The sequence below is a fragment of the Phaethon aethereus genome, assembly GCF_964289735.1.
Source record: "Phaethon aethereus genome assembly, chromosome: 4".
NCBI classification, from domain to species: domain Eukaryota; kingdom Metazoa; phylum Chordata; class Aves; order Phaethontiformes; family Phaethontidae; genus Phaethon; species Phaethon aethereus.
Window position 1 is genome coordinate 72,154,658 of NC_138578.1, and position 13,659 is coordinate 72,168,316.

General features: G+C 42.3%; 1 protein-coding gene across 1 annotated transcript in view; it reads left to right on the top strand.

Moving 5' to 3' along the window:
• Nucleotides 1–4,235: 4,235 nt before the first annotated feature.
• Nucleotides 4,236–13,659, top strand: part of TBC1D14 (TBC1 domain family member 14) — a gene marked incomplete at its 3' end in the record, with an annotated part of 70,961 nt that continues 61,537 nt past the window's right edge. Inside the window, exons 1-2 of the mRNA XM_081999339.1 lie at nt 4,236–4,374; nt 9,721–10,456. Of these exons, the coding sequence (XP_081855465.1) occupies nt 4,332–4,374; nt 9,721–10,456 (779 nt within the window). The 5' untranslated portion in view covers nt 4,236–4,331. The remainder of the gene's footprint in view (nt 4,375–9,720; nt 10,457–13,659) is intronic.

A 13,659-nucleotide genomic window follows, 5' to 3' on the forward strand; every position in this document is an offset into this window, starting at 1 on the left:
GTTGTAGACCTGGCTTCACTTTCCTCATCCTATAACAGGTTTAAGTTCCTACAGGAGGCGGCAGCCTTTTGAGAGAATGAACTGCCACGTTCTTCAGCGGTTCCTGATTCATCCTAAACCTCTTAAAATGGTTTGGTGCACAGAAGTTCCATTGCTAGTAGGAATGCCCATGCAGGTGTCTGTGCTGGAAATGGACTGCTATCACACACAGATGCGCAAAAGGCAAATATTAGTTTTGTGAGAACAAAATTAATTGGCAACGAATTTGAAGTAGAAGAGCATAGTATCCTCCACTTGTCAAAAACATTACCATTTTCTTGTGAGGTATTGGTATTTTTGATCAAATCATTCTGCTCATTGCTACAAGTCAACAGAAACCTGAATTTATTAATTGTTCCCTTTCCCTGTGCCATAAAACATGCATTAGTTGCTTTTACCATACATACAAATACTTATGTAAAGCAAGGAGGAAAAATATCAATGTCTCACCTCTGTTCTAACACTCACCTTCAAGGAGAACTTTTCTGTCCCTTAGCATGATGGACAGCAACAGAGATTAACCCTCACTTGCGACACTCTTTGCTCATATGAGCTAAAACTACCTTAAATGAGTGACGGAAAATGGAGGCAGGAACTGTTGGTCAGCTAGTATTCCATGATGTGCAACAGCTGTGTCTTCTCCATATGCGTGTCTTTGGTGAGGTAGAGAAAAAAGTACTATATTGAAATGTCTTCTGCTTTATGACAGAGAATTACTGACCTCCAGATGGACAGGGAGCTGCACAGCTGACTCGAAGCTCAGTTTGGCTGTCTCTGAAAGCTGCTTGCATCATACTTGGCTTCTGATGAATGAGAATTCAATCTAGATGTTCCCATCCAGTTCTTAAAAAAAATTAAATTAAGTTTTATCAATTGCAAAATTGCTGAAGCTTCAAAACAGAACTGAAAGCCTAAGCGAAGAATGAGTTCCCACATCTACAGGCATAAGAAGCAGGACAGAAGCTTGTGTTTCTGTTCCTTAACTCTACCTTGTTCTAAAGGAACAAAGGAAGGACTATGACTTTGCCTAAAAAGTAAACATACTTTTTTCCTACATAGTATATTTTGGAGAAATCAGTGAGACAGAACAGAGCACAAACCCTTGAAGCTGTTTTGTAGAGTAACCATAAAACTGGCATATTGAATTCTGATGGCGTGAATATGAGTTGTATGACAGGGCTTTTGAATTGAATGTTTTCAAAAAATTAAATTCCCTAGCACCAATCTGTTATTAGACCACTTAGATGCTTTTTGCTCACTACATGAACATCATTTGCCAGTTTGAAGGCTGCTCTATGTAGTGCTTCATTTCTACACAACAGCCACAGGCAAGACACTTTTGAACAAAATGTCAGGATTTTGTCCCAAAAAATTTTTACAAAATCAAGAATTTTACAGGTTTACCCAGCTCTGAATTAATGGCAGGGCACTGATGATAACCACACTGAGTAAGCTTACCATGCTTTTAAGGATTTACTTACGACCCACCTTTTAAAATAGGATGACTGGATTTCTCAGCATGCCCTTCGGGATGAACTCCAAATTTTGCACAGCTGAGAAACAAGGCGCTAAATGTCCCCTTTGCACTTAGTTATGCATTTATACTTCCTGTACCTGGTAGTACCTGCTCCGTTTCCTTTTAATAATTAGGACATGCCACGCTTCCACGAGGGCTAATGGTATGATGCTGTATTTAGTCACACAATGCCAGTCCTTCAGCTTTTACCAATACAGAGGAATAATAATATGCAATACTTGCAGACAGAAACTATGTTGTCTCAGATGGAGGTGGCTTTAATAGAATTAGCTAACTACTAATGCAAAAAGTCAACTTTTGCTAATGGCTCACAACAATCTGAAATGCTATTTACCCTTTTCTACGTGTTATACAGTCATTCACATGTGATAAAAGTATTTTTTTAATATTGACTAAGCTGTGATTTTCTGTAAACATTTTGAGGCTGACCCTGGTATTTTCATGCTGCCTAGCACATTGGGACCCTAGCTGTTGCATGTTTGTTCAGTGGAAAGAACAGTAAGAGTTTTGTTATGAGTGGGTATCAAAAAACCTACCAGTTGAATAGGCAGAGTCATCTGTGGGTTGGAAATGGAAAATATCCACTAAAATAAATCCCTTAGAATGGGATCTCAAAGGTATTATGATTGTTAGGCAAAATTCTATCCTTGGGCAAGTGCTGACTCACAAAGTGTTTAAGCGCCTAACTCCTTCTGTGATTTGAAACTTTTGGCTGTGCTCTATGCTCTGCTACTGCTGAAAGATTTCCTGCGGCAGATTTTTCAAATAGTTTTGTCAGCCTAAACGATATTATGAAAGTGGGAGTATCATTACTTCCTTTGGAGACACTCTGCAGACTTACAGAATTCATGACTGTGTATTTCCATTCTGTTATTTACCCTGGGAACCTAACAACTTTGACCCAAGTTTGTTGATACCATGATTATAATACACTCTTCTGGTTCCTCCAACAGAAGAATTAATTGCCACTCTCAAAACCAGAAGGAAAATGTTAATACTGAAAAAGGAGTTAGTGACAGTATATACACCAAAATAATGTCTCTTGCATATAAACAAGTTTACAGTGCTTCAAAGCTGTTTTTCTTTTATTTACCTTCTTTTAATAGTAATATGCAAGCTGCCTTGCAGAGGTAGTAGTGATTTTCAAAGAAAGACATGGAGAAATCAGTGCCAATCTTAATTATGTTGATACCATCTTAGAAATCCAGTGGAATAAGCACTAAAATTTATCAGTCTCTGATCCAGTCACAGAAAGTATCTGCAGAGGTACAGTTTTTGGTTGATGGTAGGTCTTCAGTGCCTACTTCTCATCTTGATAGCATGGAACTGGTGTCAAGGCAGTCATGGTGGCAAGTACTTCCATACAAGTTTACCTCAGGCTCTTGCAATTTATTCACATGAAACTTGCCCGCATCAGAGCTTGAACAATCACGGCTTTGCTCTTCTTGATGCTGAACTAACTACATTAACAGAAGTTCAGATATTTCTGGCTTCGCATTTGCTGCACTCACACTTACAGCTTCAGGGTAGTCAGAAGAGGTGTGAGGTGATAAGCTGATACTTAACATCCACAGTTAAGATGGGGGACAACTTTATCTTACTACCATTCCAGAGACATCATCGCTGAGTCTAGGTGCAAAAACGCGTATGACTTTACAGAAAAAAGCAAGAGCTAATTTCAAACATGATAAGGAAACATGAGAGCTCTGCTCCTGCAAGGTACCCACTGTCTCAAAACTACTTTGATTTCAGCGTGGGGGTGGAGAGAAGGGATGTGCAGGATAGGTTGACTGCCAACGCCAAAAAGGAGCATTTTGAGATGGAAGGTAAAGACGAGAACTGAAACACAAACACGCTAGAATAGCAATTACCATCCTAGAGCCTCCACTTTTGGCCCTACAGATGAGTTCCAGAAAGCTGTGGATACACCTCCACTTGATGCCCCAGACTTTCCACAGTCCAAACTTGCAAAACCACCAAATTTTGCTTTCCTCTTAAATGCAACCAGGAACGCAAGAGGAGTCCCGTCGCAGACCTGTCTCCCCCGGCGGCCACCAGCGCGCAGACCCGGCCGCCCCGGCACAGCTCGGGCCCCCACGCCGCCGCTGGCAGTACCACAGGACCCCCGGCCATCCAACCGCCCGGTAGCGAGAGCGATTCCCCGCCTGCGTGGGGCGCGGAGCTCCTCTGAACGAGCGCTCTCAGTTAAAGCCCACCGTCCCTCAACCCCCTCCGCTCCCCGGGGTCACCACACCGCCTCCGCTGCGCTGCGGCGCGCCGGGCTCGCATAATACGCCCTCGCCGCCGTCCCCCACCTCTGGGGCGCTGAGGCTATCCAAAATGGCGGCCACCGCACAGCCCTGGCGGCCGCCTCCCCGCCCCCCCCCCCCCGCCACCGCGCAGGCGTCTCCCTCCCCGGTGGGCGGTGCCTCTCCCCACCGCGCTGGGGAGGGGGCGCGGCGGCGGTGCGGGAGGCGGTAGAGCTGCGGGGACCGAGCGCGGCACCTGTCCCGCCGGCAGAGCCCGCCGCTGCGCCCGCAGCCAGGTGTGCGCCGCGCCGTGACCGCCGCGGGGGCGGGCGCCATGGGAGGCCCTGCGCCATGTGGAGAGGACGCCCGGCGGGCGGGGGCCGCGCCGCCTAACCTCCGCTGAACGCCGCTCCTCCGCGGGGACCGGAGAGCGACATGGACCGCCCGCCGCAGCCGCCAGCCGCCCCCTAGTCCCACAGCAGCAGCAGCTGTGGGGCGGGTTGGGCATGGCCCAGCATGAGGAGAGCGATGGAGGGCAGCGCTACCCCGGTGAGGCGTCAAAGTTTCTGCGTGGCTCTTCCTCCTCGGGCGGCAGACCCAGCCGGGCAGCGGCTGGCAGCCCCGCCGGGGCTCGGCCGCGCCTGCGGCGGGGGGGTGTTTGGAGGCACCTGTTGGGGTGAGGGGCCGAGCCCGGGGGGTCCCGGGGCGGGCCGGCGGGAGCAGCCCCCGCGGCGAGGGTCTCGTCGAGGGCGGCCGGGCCGCGGCCCCAGCGGCTCGCCCTGCCCGACCGCGACCACCTTAAAAAGTTAGAGGAGCTGCTGGGCGCCGCCGGAGTCTTCACCGAGGGGTTGAAAGACCACGGAGGAGGGTGAGCGTTGCTTCCTCAGGGCTTTGGGGAAGGGCATTGGTTGTGGGGTCTTGTTTTTGTTTTTTGTTTTTTTTTCAACTGAGGTTACCAGCTAGGAAACCTTCATAGCGTTGAGTCAGCCTCAAAGCCCGTGGAAAGGAAGCAACTTTCGCCTCACTCGCTGCCTCTCTTGCTGGTCGAAGTCTCCTAGGCAATTCCCAAAGACCAAACAAAACCGCAAGTAACAGGCGCTGAACTTCTCATGGCGCCGCTACTAATTTAATGCGGCCTCAAGTTTTTCAGTGAGTGGTGTGGGGAGCAAAAAAGCCCTGTAAGCTGGGGCAGATGCAGAAGCTGTAGAAGAACACCGTGACTCATTTATATTGCCTGCCCGATGTAGCAAAAAAGTGGAGAAGCCGTAAATGGTTTACTTATCATTGCTCTCTAAGCGCAGCCTTCAGAAGCCGTATTTGTAAAGCTCACTCTTCGTGTAGAGTGCCGGCTGCGAGTTGGATACAAGAGATTAATTCATTAAAAAAAAAAAAAATCCCAGCTTGTTTCTTTTCTTTTTGTCATTAAAGTTTTGGTAGTGCTTATGTGTGTAGCCTTAATCGCTATATCTCATGCTTTGTGAAAAGCTAGACTTTCGTAGCCTCGGGAATTTTTTGCTGTCGGCAATGCTGTGGCTGTTAGAACGTGAACATAAACAATCTGAACCAAGAAATGTTTAATAAACAAAACTGGGTTAGATGCTCTTGTGCACTGAGGTCACCTGCAGTTGCACTTGACAGCAGCAATGTGTTTCTTGGTACACGTAACAAAAAAATTGTCAAATGCATAGAGAGTATAAACCTCTAATTTAAAAAAAAATATTTTTCCTTTAAGAAGAAAAAACAAACAGTTGCAACTTTAATTAAGGAAATTCCTTGCTCTTAAAAACGTTCTAAAAAAAATTGCTGGCAGAGGTAAGTGTTGAAGAGACAAGGTGTGTGAGGAAAAACTGAGATGTTAACTCTTTGAGAACTGAGTGGTGTATGTAAACCTTCCTCTTCTCATTTCTGTGAGGTAAGAAAATATGAAGCCTGTTTTGTAGATAGTTGTCTTATCCTTCCTTCTGAACAAGTTCATTGTTTTAAATTGCATCGCAAGTCACAGCAAACTTGGAAGAACATGGCTTGAGTTGGCATCTTTCTGATCTTTGTTTTATGCTAGTGGTTTGGCACTGCTGTTAACTTTCTTCACATTTTATATTAAAATTGATTAAAAAGCCATTTTATTCTAGATATTAGAAATTCTAATCAAATATGAGTTGTGCCCTCTGTGTGGTTCAGTGATATGCAAAGTCAAAACCTGTTTTAAAGCCTCTGGTTATTGTCAGAACATGCCACCTTGGATGCTGTGATCAGAATCTGGGGAATGTACGGCTGTATGGACAGCCGTACTGGGGTGGACAAAAACTCCACCTGCCAGACAGAAGAATTTACCTGGGAGAGGGCCTAAAAGCAGAACTAATGTATGTTGATATTTCCGTGAGGTTAGGACACTTGCATTTCAGGGACTTCCTGAGTTTCTTTTTGTTTAGGAGTCCTCAGTGATTTTTTTTTTTCTTCCTTAAGCTTACATGTAAAGTAGCATCCACAGTGTACTGTGTAAAGGAGTTATGCAGTTCCACTATCTTTTGCATGAATATGTATGTCCTGATGTTAAATTTGAACCTGGCTACCAAACTATCTGGTGCCCCTTAGCGCTTATTTTGGAAGACTTAATGAGTAAATAATATGTATGTACCCTCTCATTGCCACTTGTGACCTCTACTGTATTTTCCTGTTTCCCTTGTTCTCTCTCTTCTGGGATATTCACACTTGTGAGATCATGGATCCTAGAAGACATAGGCTGTTGAAACTTTACAAATAGCAATTTTATTTAGATGATAATGTATTTAGTAAACCATAGGGGATATGAATGTTGTGCAGGTAAAATTGCTTATTCTTTCTCAACAGTTTATAATACTGTTAATACTTTAATAATGCTATGTTTATGATGATGATGTTACAATAATGTTATGTTGTTAAATGATTTGTGGAAAGAAGTTAGTATTGGAGCACATGACACTTAATATTCGACATCAGTTATCAGATTTTGCATTTAGCAGTGAGGCAACTAAAATAAGGAGCATAAGTATCACTTCACTACATCTTTAAAAACAATCCAATAACAATCTAATGCAAAATGAATCGAGTTCTCATGTATGTTTTTGACAACTGATTACATCTCAAGTTTTTGTTTAAAGCCCTTGATGGGTATACTTCAAAGCTTCCTACAGTTTTGCTGGACTGTGTAAAACCTTTGTAGCTTGTTATTGCATAATTTACTCCAGCAAGCTATAGTTGTTACATACTTCTGCATTTGCTGGTTGACCGTTTAAAAGCTCTCTTCCTGTTAAATTTCTTGTCTTAAAAAATACTAAGCGAAGTTAAAATAGCTTCGGTGCCCCATGTGCAAATTTATTTTCACTTCTCTTTGAACTCTCTTGTTTACAGAATTGTTTGGCCTCTTTGAGCTGCTGTATCTACTGGCTCTTTCAAGGCTGTTTGAATGCTTACCATTTGTAAGCTTAGTCGAGAAAAGCCATGCAATTGAACTAAGGAATGGCTGCTACTTCGGAAAATCATTGAGCAGACTTGAAGGGCAGTCAGTGAAGGACTTTGTTATGGGAACATGCTTGTGCTATTTACCGAAACAACATCAAAGTTGTTCCTATATGGTTTCATTGTGTGTGTGTATATGCTTGAGAGTAACGTTGTGGCTTGGTGGGCTATTATTTAAAGAGCAATGTAATGTGTGTAAAGGGGTGGGTGAGCATGGGGAAAACAGACTTATATTAGAAAAATAAATAAATCCAAGCAAGAAGATCTGAGAGCAGGAGATCCAACTATATAATTGTAATTATATCTCATGCTCCATTTACAGAGTTATGTCATATTTGTACACTTCGACTATCACAGTTGACTTCATGAAGTAGAATAGTTTGTTGCCTGTATTCAGGGATCATTGTTTAGGGGTTTTTGTTTGTTTTTTTGCTGGCCCTTGCAATTCTAATGTAGTGAACAGAGAGGTTCATAATGTACGCAGTTGGTATCCTAGTGATCTCAAGACATCACTTTGAATCGCAGGATATGTAAACCTTTCAAACCATGGTAAAGTGAAAAAAGAAAAGTTGCTATAGCAACTCTATAAGAAAAGTGTACATCTTCACAAGCTTTTTAGTCAAGACAATACATTTGAAACCTTGTGTGTCTAAAGGATTAGGCAATTGTTGCATAGATTGTTTTGGTTGGGTAGTACATAGCTGGCTGTTAAAAAGTTCTGAAAAGCTCTAAAAGGTGAAATATTCAGGGTTGTTTCTACTTGACTTTTCCCTACACTTAGGAGTGGACTGAAATGGAGCGTTGGATCAGCTGGTGAATAGCATTTGCGTAGTAAGCTAAAGAGTTGGTACTCTTGAATTCTTGAACTTTTCACGTAACTGAAAGCACATGGAAAAAATTGTTACAGTTTGGACAAGTGGAATATGTTTGTAGTTTGTTCTCTGTCAACTTACTGCCTGACAGTATCACAAAGCCGAAGTGTATTGATGGGCTCAGATCTAAGAACGGACAGTGTGTCAAACCATGGTGTTTGGCAGGGCTTAGGTGCCATTAGCCAGTGGTTTGGAGCTGCTGGGAGGAACCAGTTTTCCCATATGAGATGTTTAGGTTTCGCTTGGGGTTTTTTGGGGGGGAGTGGGGGTGGTGTCTGTGGTGTTTGTTTGTTTTTTAAAAGTAGAATGTGGGGAGGACAACTGGCACCTTAATTAAGTACTACACTTCAGAGAGAACAGGAGACCAGGTTTCAGGAGCTGGAGAAAAATCTGTCTAGAAAGCAAGCTGTTTGCAAGATGGAAGTATTCTTCACTCCTTCACACTCAGCACAGAGTATTTCAGAGTGAAGAAACCGAAGCAATATGTGCATATTTGTTCTGCCAACTGCTGCAGAGTAATTACATTGCAAACTTCATCAGAGCTGTAGATAATTTAACTGTTCATATAGAAAGAGAAGATGTATGTAATGTCACAGTAATAATCATGTAGTGTTTTAAAGGGTCAGTAGGAGTTCTGGGAGCACTCCTGGTGGTGTTCCAGGTTTATGAAAGGCTGCGATTGCCCATGAGGACAGTGCATCTAACCTGCAGCTCATACTTGACTGCCCTGTCTTTGAGGGTCAGTCAGATTTAGACTGGAAGTGGGGCACTGACTGGGTTAACTGCCAGGCTGGCAGCCCCTGAGGAGGCAGTGTGAATATGTATTGCAAATATGAAGGATAGTGATCCTTGAATGCAGTAAATACAATATATTTGCAAGTGTCAGTATGTGCACTGATGAAGTGCATTATGGGTTTTGTCCAAACATTGACTACATGGCTTTATCGCTATTCAGATTTTTGCATCTCTTAATGCAAACCTAATATATTATGCATTCTATTTCAGTGACAAATTTATTATCAGTTTTATCTTTTCCAGAAGAATGATAAAAAATTCTGTTTAAATGAACACTTCAGAAATTTGGTCCAAGTGTATGGAAACAAGTTTTCTAGCCCCCCAACATCAATAAATGCACGTTTATGACACTAGAAAAACAAATTTAAAATATTTGTCTTAATATTGACATGGAATATTAAAGTACTGCAGTTTCTATAGTATGCAATTTCTATAGTATGTAACACTCAGGAGATGTATATGAAGCAACCACTGGCACACGAACTGCTTATTAAAAGCTTTTTGTGCTTGACATTTTCTAGAAGCCTAATTGAAGTTGCCGTTGTGCTGCTTGTTCAAGGAGAGGGAAGGGATAGTAATCACGCACAAGAGAAGATGAATAACTTTTAATTAAAAGCCTAAATTTTGACAGGACTGAGTGTATTTAAAAACAAACAAAACCAACAAACAGCCAAGAACAAACCACAACCTTCCTGCAAACTCATAATCTTGTCTTTTTTTTCTTTTTAACCAGTTACAAGTTGGGCCAAGACAACTGATGCAAATTTATCCAACTCCTTAAATGGTTTGAGCTTCATGGGAATTCTGGATGCAAGAGTGGGCAGCAGTATCCAGGGCCTTCAAAACCTGAACCCTGGGACTCTGAGATCTCTCTCATTGCCTGAGCATGGGCCTGGCCAGCTGTCCAGTGCTCTAGAAGATTGTCATAGCCTTAAATCAGTGGATTCTGGTATTCCAACTCTAGAAATAGGAAATCCGGAGCCTGTTCACTGCAGTGTGTTAAATGTGAAGAGGAAGCAGTCAGAACCTGAAATTGTGCCTGACAGGGCTTTTCAGAGCGCATGCACACTGCCATCTTACGTGCCTCCACGTTCTCTGACTTCTGAACATGACCATGCTGTGCGAAAATCCTCTACTTTCCCAAGAACTGGGTATGACACTGTCAAACTTTATAGTCCAACTTCAAAAACTCTGAATCGAAGTGATGATATCTCTGTCTGTAGTGTTTCTAGTCTTAGTACAGAATTGTCAACAACTTTATCAGTTAGCAACGAAGACATTTTGGACTTTGTGGTCACGAGCAGTTCAAGTGCAATTGTGAATCTTGAGACTGATGAGGCACACTTCTCGGATATTACCCTGAATTCCTCTAAAGAGACCAATGATCAGAGCCAGCAGGAGTGTTGTCAAGAGATAGACGTGGACAGTAAACGAAAAATATTGGGACCTTTTACAAACTTCTTTGCCAGGTAATGCTTCTGTAAAATATATTTGTATTTTAAACAGTGAGATTCATAGGAGAAGTGTCTTGTGAGATATTTTACTTTGATAGAGGTAATAGCTTGCTAATTTATTTTAAATTGGTGTTAACAACATGTTTTTTTCTGTTCCGAGTAAGTTAGCAGATATGGCTCGGGACTAAGGCTCTGAATCCTGCTCTGTGTTATCTTTATGATACATGGAAGCATCTTTAATCTTCTTAAAAGATTCCTTCTACATTACAGTAAAAGGAGTTCTGATCAAGTTTTTTTCTCTGAGTAAGGGTTTTCGTTCTGGCTTCTCCAATGATGCCTTTAGTGATTTTGGCCAAGGTTCTTAATCTCATGTCTCATAAATAGGCAAATATAGGTAGGATCCATACCTGTATTGAAGAACTTTGACATCTAAGGATTCTTAAGTGGTCTCCTAGTGATGGAGTATTTTATCGATCAGTGTAAGTATATGAAGCTTAAAATACAAATACTTGTCAAACACTTGTGTGATTACTATGATTTTTCCAAATCTTAGTTACAGTTTTGTTCATACCTTTTTTCCTTGATTTTTGTATTATGGAATAAGAACATCTAACGTTTTGTCACTTAGTTGTTGAAATGAAAGCATTGGCCATTCAAAGCAGTTACATGACCTCTTCTAAATATGGCCCTTGTATAAACAATAAGGTATTCTAAATGCAGATATCCAGTGAAAGTGGTGAATGAGGAAAAGGAGTAATCTACTTTTGGGGGTTTGGGTGGTTTGTTTGTGTTTGTTTTTATTTAAGGCCTTCATAATGTATCTTATTTTTAGGATATAATGTCTGAAGTATGATATATTTTTGAAGAAGTGGTTCTAGAAATAAATGTTAGACATCAGACTTGGCTGTATCTAACCTGTTTTGAACATGTGATTGCTTCAGCTAATCTCTTTTTCCTCATATAAACTTGGTTTTTTGCATGAAATGAATAGGCTGATAAAATACTTAAAGAATTGGCAAGCATCCTTCCTTGCAAGGCTACCTTGTTTGCAAAGCTTAAGAGAATCAGTTTCTTTAGAGCTACTAAACCAGCTGAAGCCTTCATTGTTTTTTATTCTTGGGTTAGGGTACTGTGCAGTAGAACTCCAGTCATCAGTCATGTTTGAGGTGCTGAAGCTTTTGTGGACCTCTGTCTGTTTGTTGCCATGGAACCAGACTTAATTCTGAAGCGGGAGGCTTCTCAGCACTTCAGAGCATGAACTTTTGTTACCCGTTCTGGTAGCACAGCTGCTAACTCAAACAAATGCTGACCTTCAGCCTGGAAGGGAGCACAGTGGAACAGGCATATTTAGACCCTGCTCAAAGTAGGATGTTTAATTGCTTCTCAACTTTTCTCATCCAACAAAATAAAGCCATCTGTCCAAATTCTGTTCTAATGTAGTCTTTAGTGGTTTTGCCAGTGTTATGGAAATGGTGGTATTCACTAGACTGAGCTTTTTAACCTGAGTTTTTTCAGGTACATTGAATTCCAGAGAACAAAGGCTGTCCTTACTACCTTTTAAATGGGGAACAGGTAATCTTGGTCACCATGGGATGTCATCATGAGAATATGAGGATTAAGTTCAAACTAGGTGACCAGCTTTGAAGTTCCAAGTCTCTGTCTGTAACCTGGCCTTTAGTATCCTTCCCTTTAACATCCACTTTCTGCGCTGTTTTGAAAAGAAGAGTTGCTCACTTGCTCACTTTTTGTCTGTACTTGCACACCACACACCCACATGTTATGCATCCGTTCTCTTAAGTTGTGTGACCTCGTGGTGAGTTTTACAGGTATTGAACAAGCAGGGAGCTTCTTAGGGTCCTTCAGTGCCACAGGGAATAATGCTATCTATGTTTATGCTGTCAACATTGTTAAGGATCAAAACAAGCTATTTCTGTTGATATATGCAGTCTGCTGTCAATGGGGTTGTAATTGCTTCCTCTAATAATCCCAATACAGTCCCTGTTCCCTGGAGTTCCTGTGGCCTTCATTATGCTTCTTGGATTCCTAGGGCTTAACCAAGTATTTCAGTAAATGAACTTGGGCCCTGCAGTGTTTTGTTTGAAAGTAACTGACTTCTGGGAGCATTCCTACCTAGCTTGCCTTGCGCTGTGTGCCAGGGTTTGTGTACAGCATTAGATGAAGAGGAGGTGTTTGGTCTTCAAAGATATTATTCCAGCTTGCTGAGAAGGGAGCTTCTTAAAAGTAGTATGTAAAAAGTGCTGCAATGGTAGGTAAAAACAAAGTCCCAGAGAGGAGCATGTTCTTAGCACTTCAATCTGTGCTGAATGGAGTTTCACTTAAGATTCAGAGTCTTGCAGGTTAAGTGTGTAAACCTTCCCTTTTTAAAACCAAGGATGAACTATGGCAGGAGAAAGTCAGATTGCTTTGGCTTGGGTCAGTGGCTGGCACACTTGTGTACAATGTGGAAGAATGAGCACCTGAGTGGTTTGTACACAGGTTTTCTACTTTCCAGCAGCCTGATGTTTGTGGGGTAAGGCTGCAGTGCAGGGGCTCTCAGCCTTCATCTGCAGGTTGAGGTCTTTAAGGGCTCCTCTGGGTAATGGGATACAAGTTTGAACCACTAAGAGCAAAGATGAATCAGCTTAGTTTTTGCTCAAGTTGTTGACATTTGGTAAAAGGAGAAACCTTGCTTTTTGAAATGGCAGCTGTGCTTGTATTGAACCCTGTCTGTCATCTGAGAATGTGTTAGTTTCTCTAACTTGTCAAGATCGAATTTGCTCTGGATATGTCAGTTAAGATTTACAGCTGCCTGTAGATAATACTGACAAAAACCAGATGCTTCCAGTGCTTGGTCGCATGCATCTAAGCTGCTTACATACTAATTCAGGGTAAATCTTCTATAGTGTCAAGAGGATGCTTAGAGAAGCACCTGCTTTGGAATGTAAAATTATTTCTCAGCACTCTGTAGATTTATTTTTCCTCACAGGACTGTATGCATGCGTGCACGTGCACTATGCATGAAGTTGTGTTCTCCATATCAGTTGTGGCAATATCTGTGGTGCGTTAGGAAGTGTTGGTGTTGGCTTGGGGCTGCAGTTGAAAATTGAGTTATAGAGAAGATTGAAGAAAGGAGAACACTGTTGGCTCGTTGCCTGTCAATCCCAGCACCTTCAAGGGCACTTGGGAATGGAGTGCTCCTGCCCTGCCTTCTGGAGCAC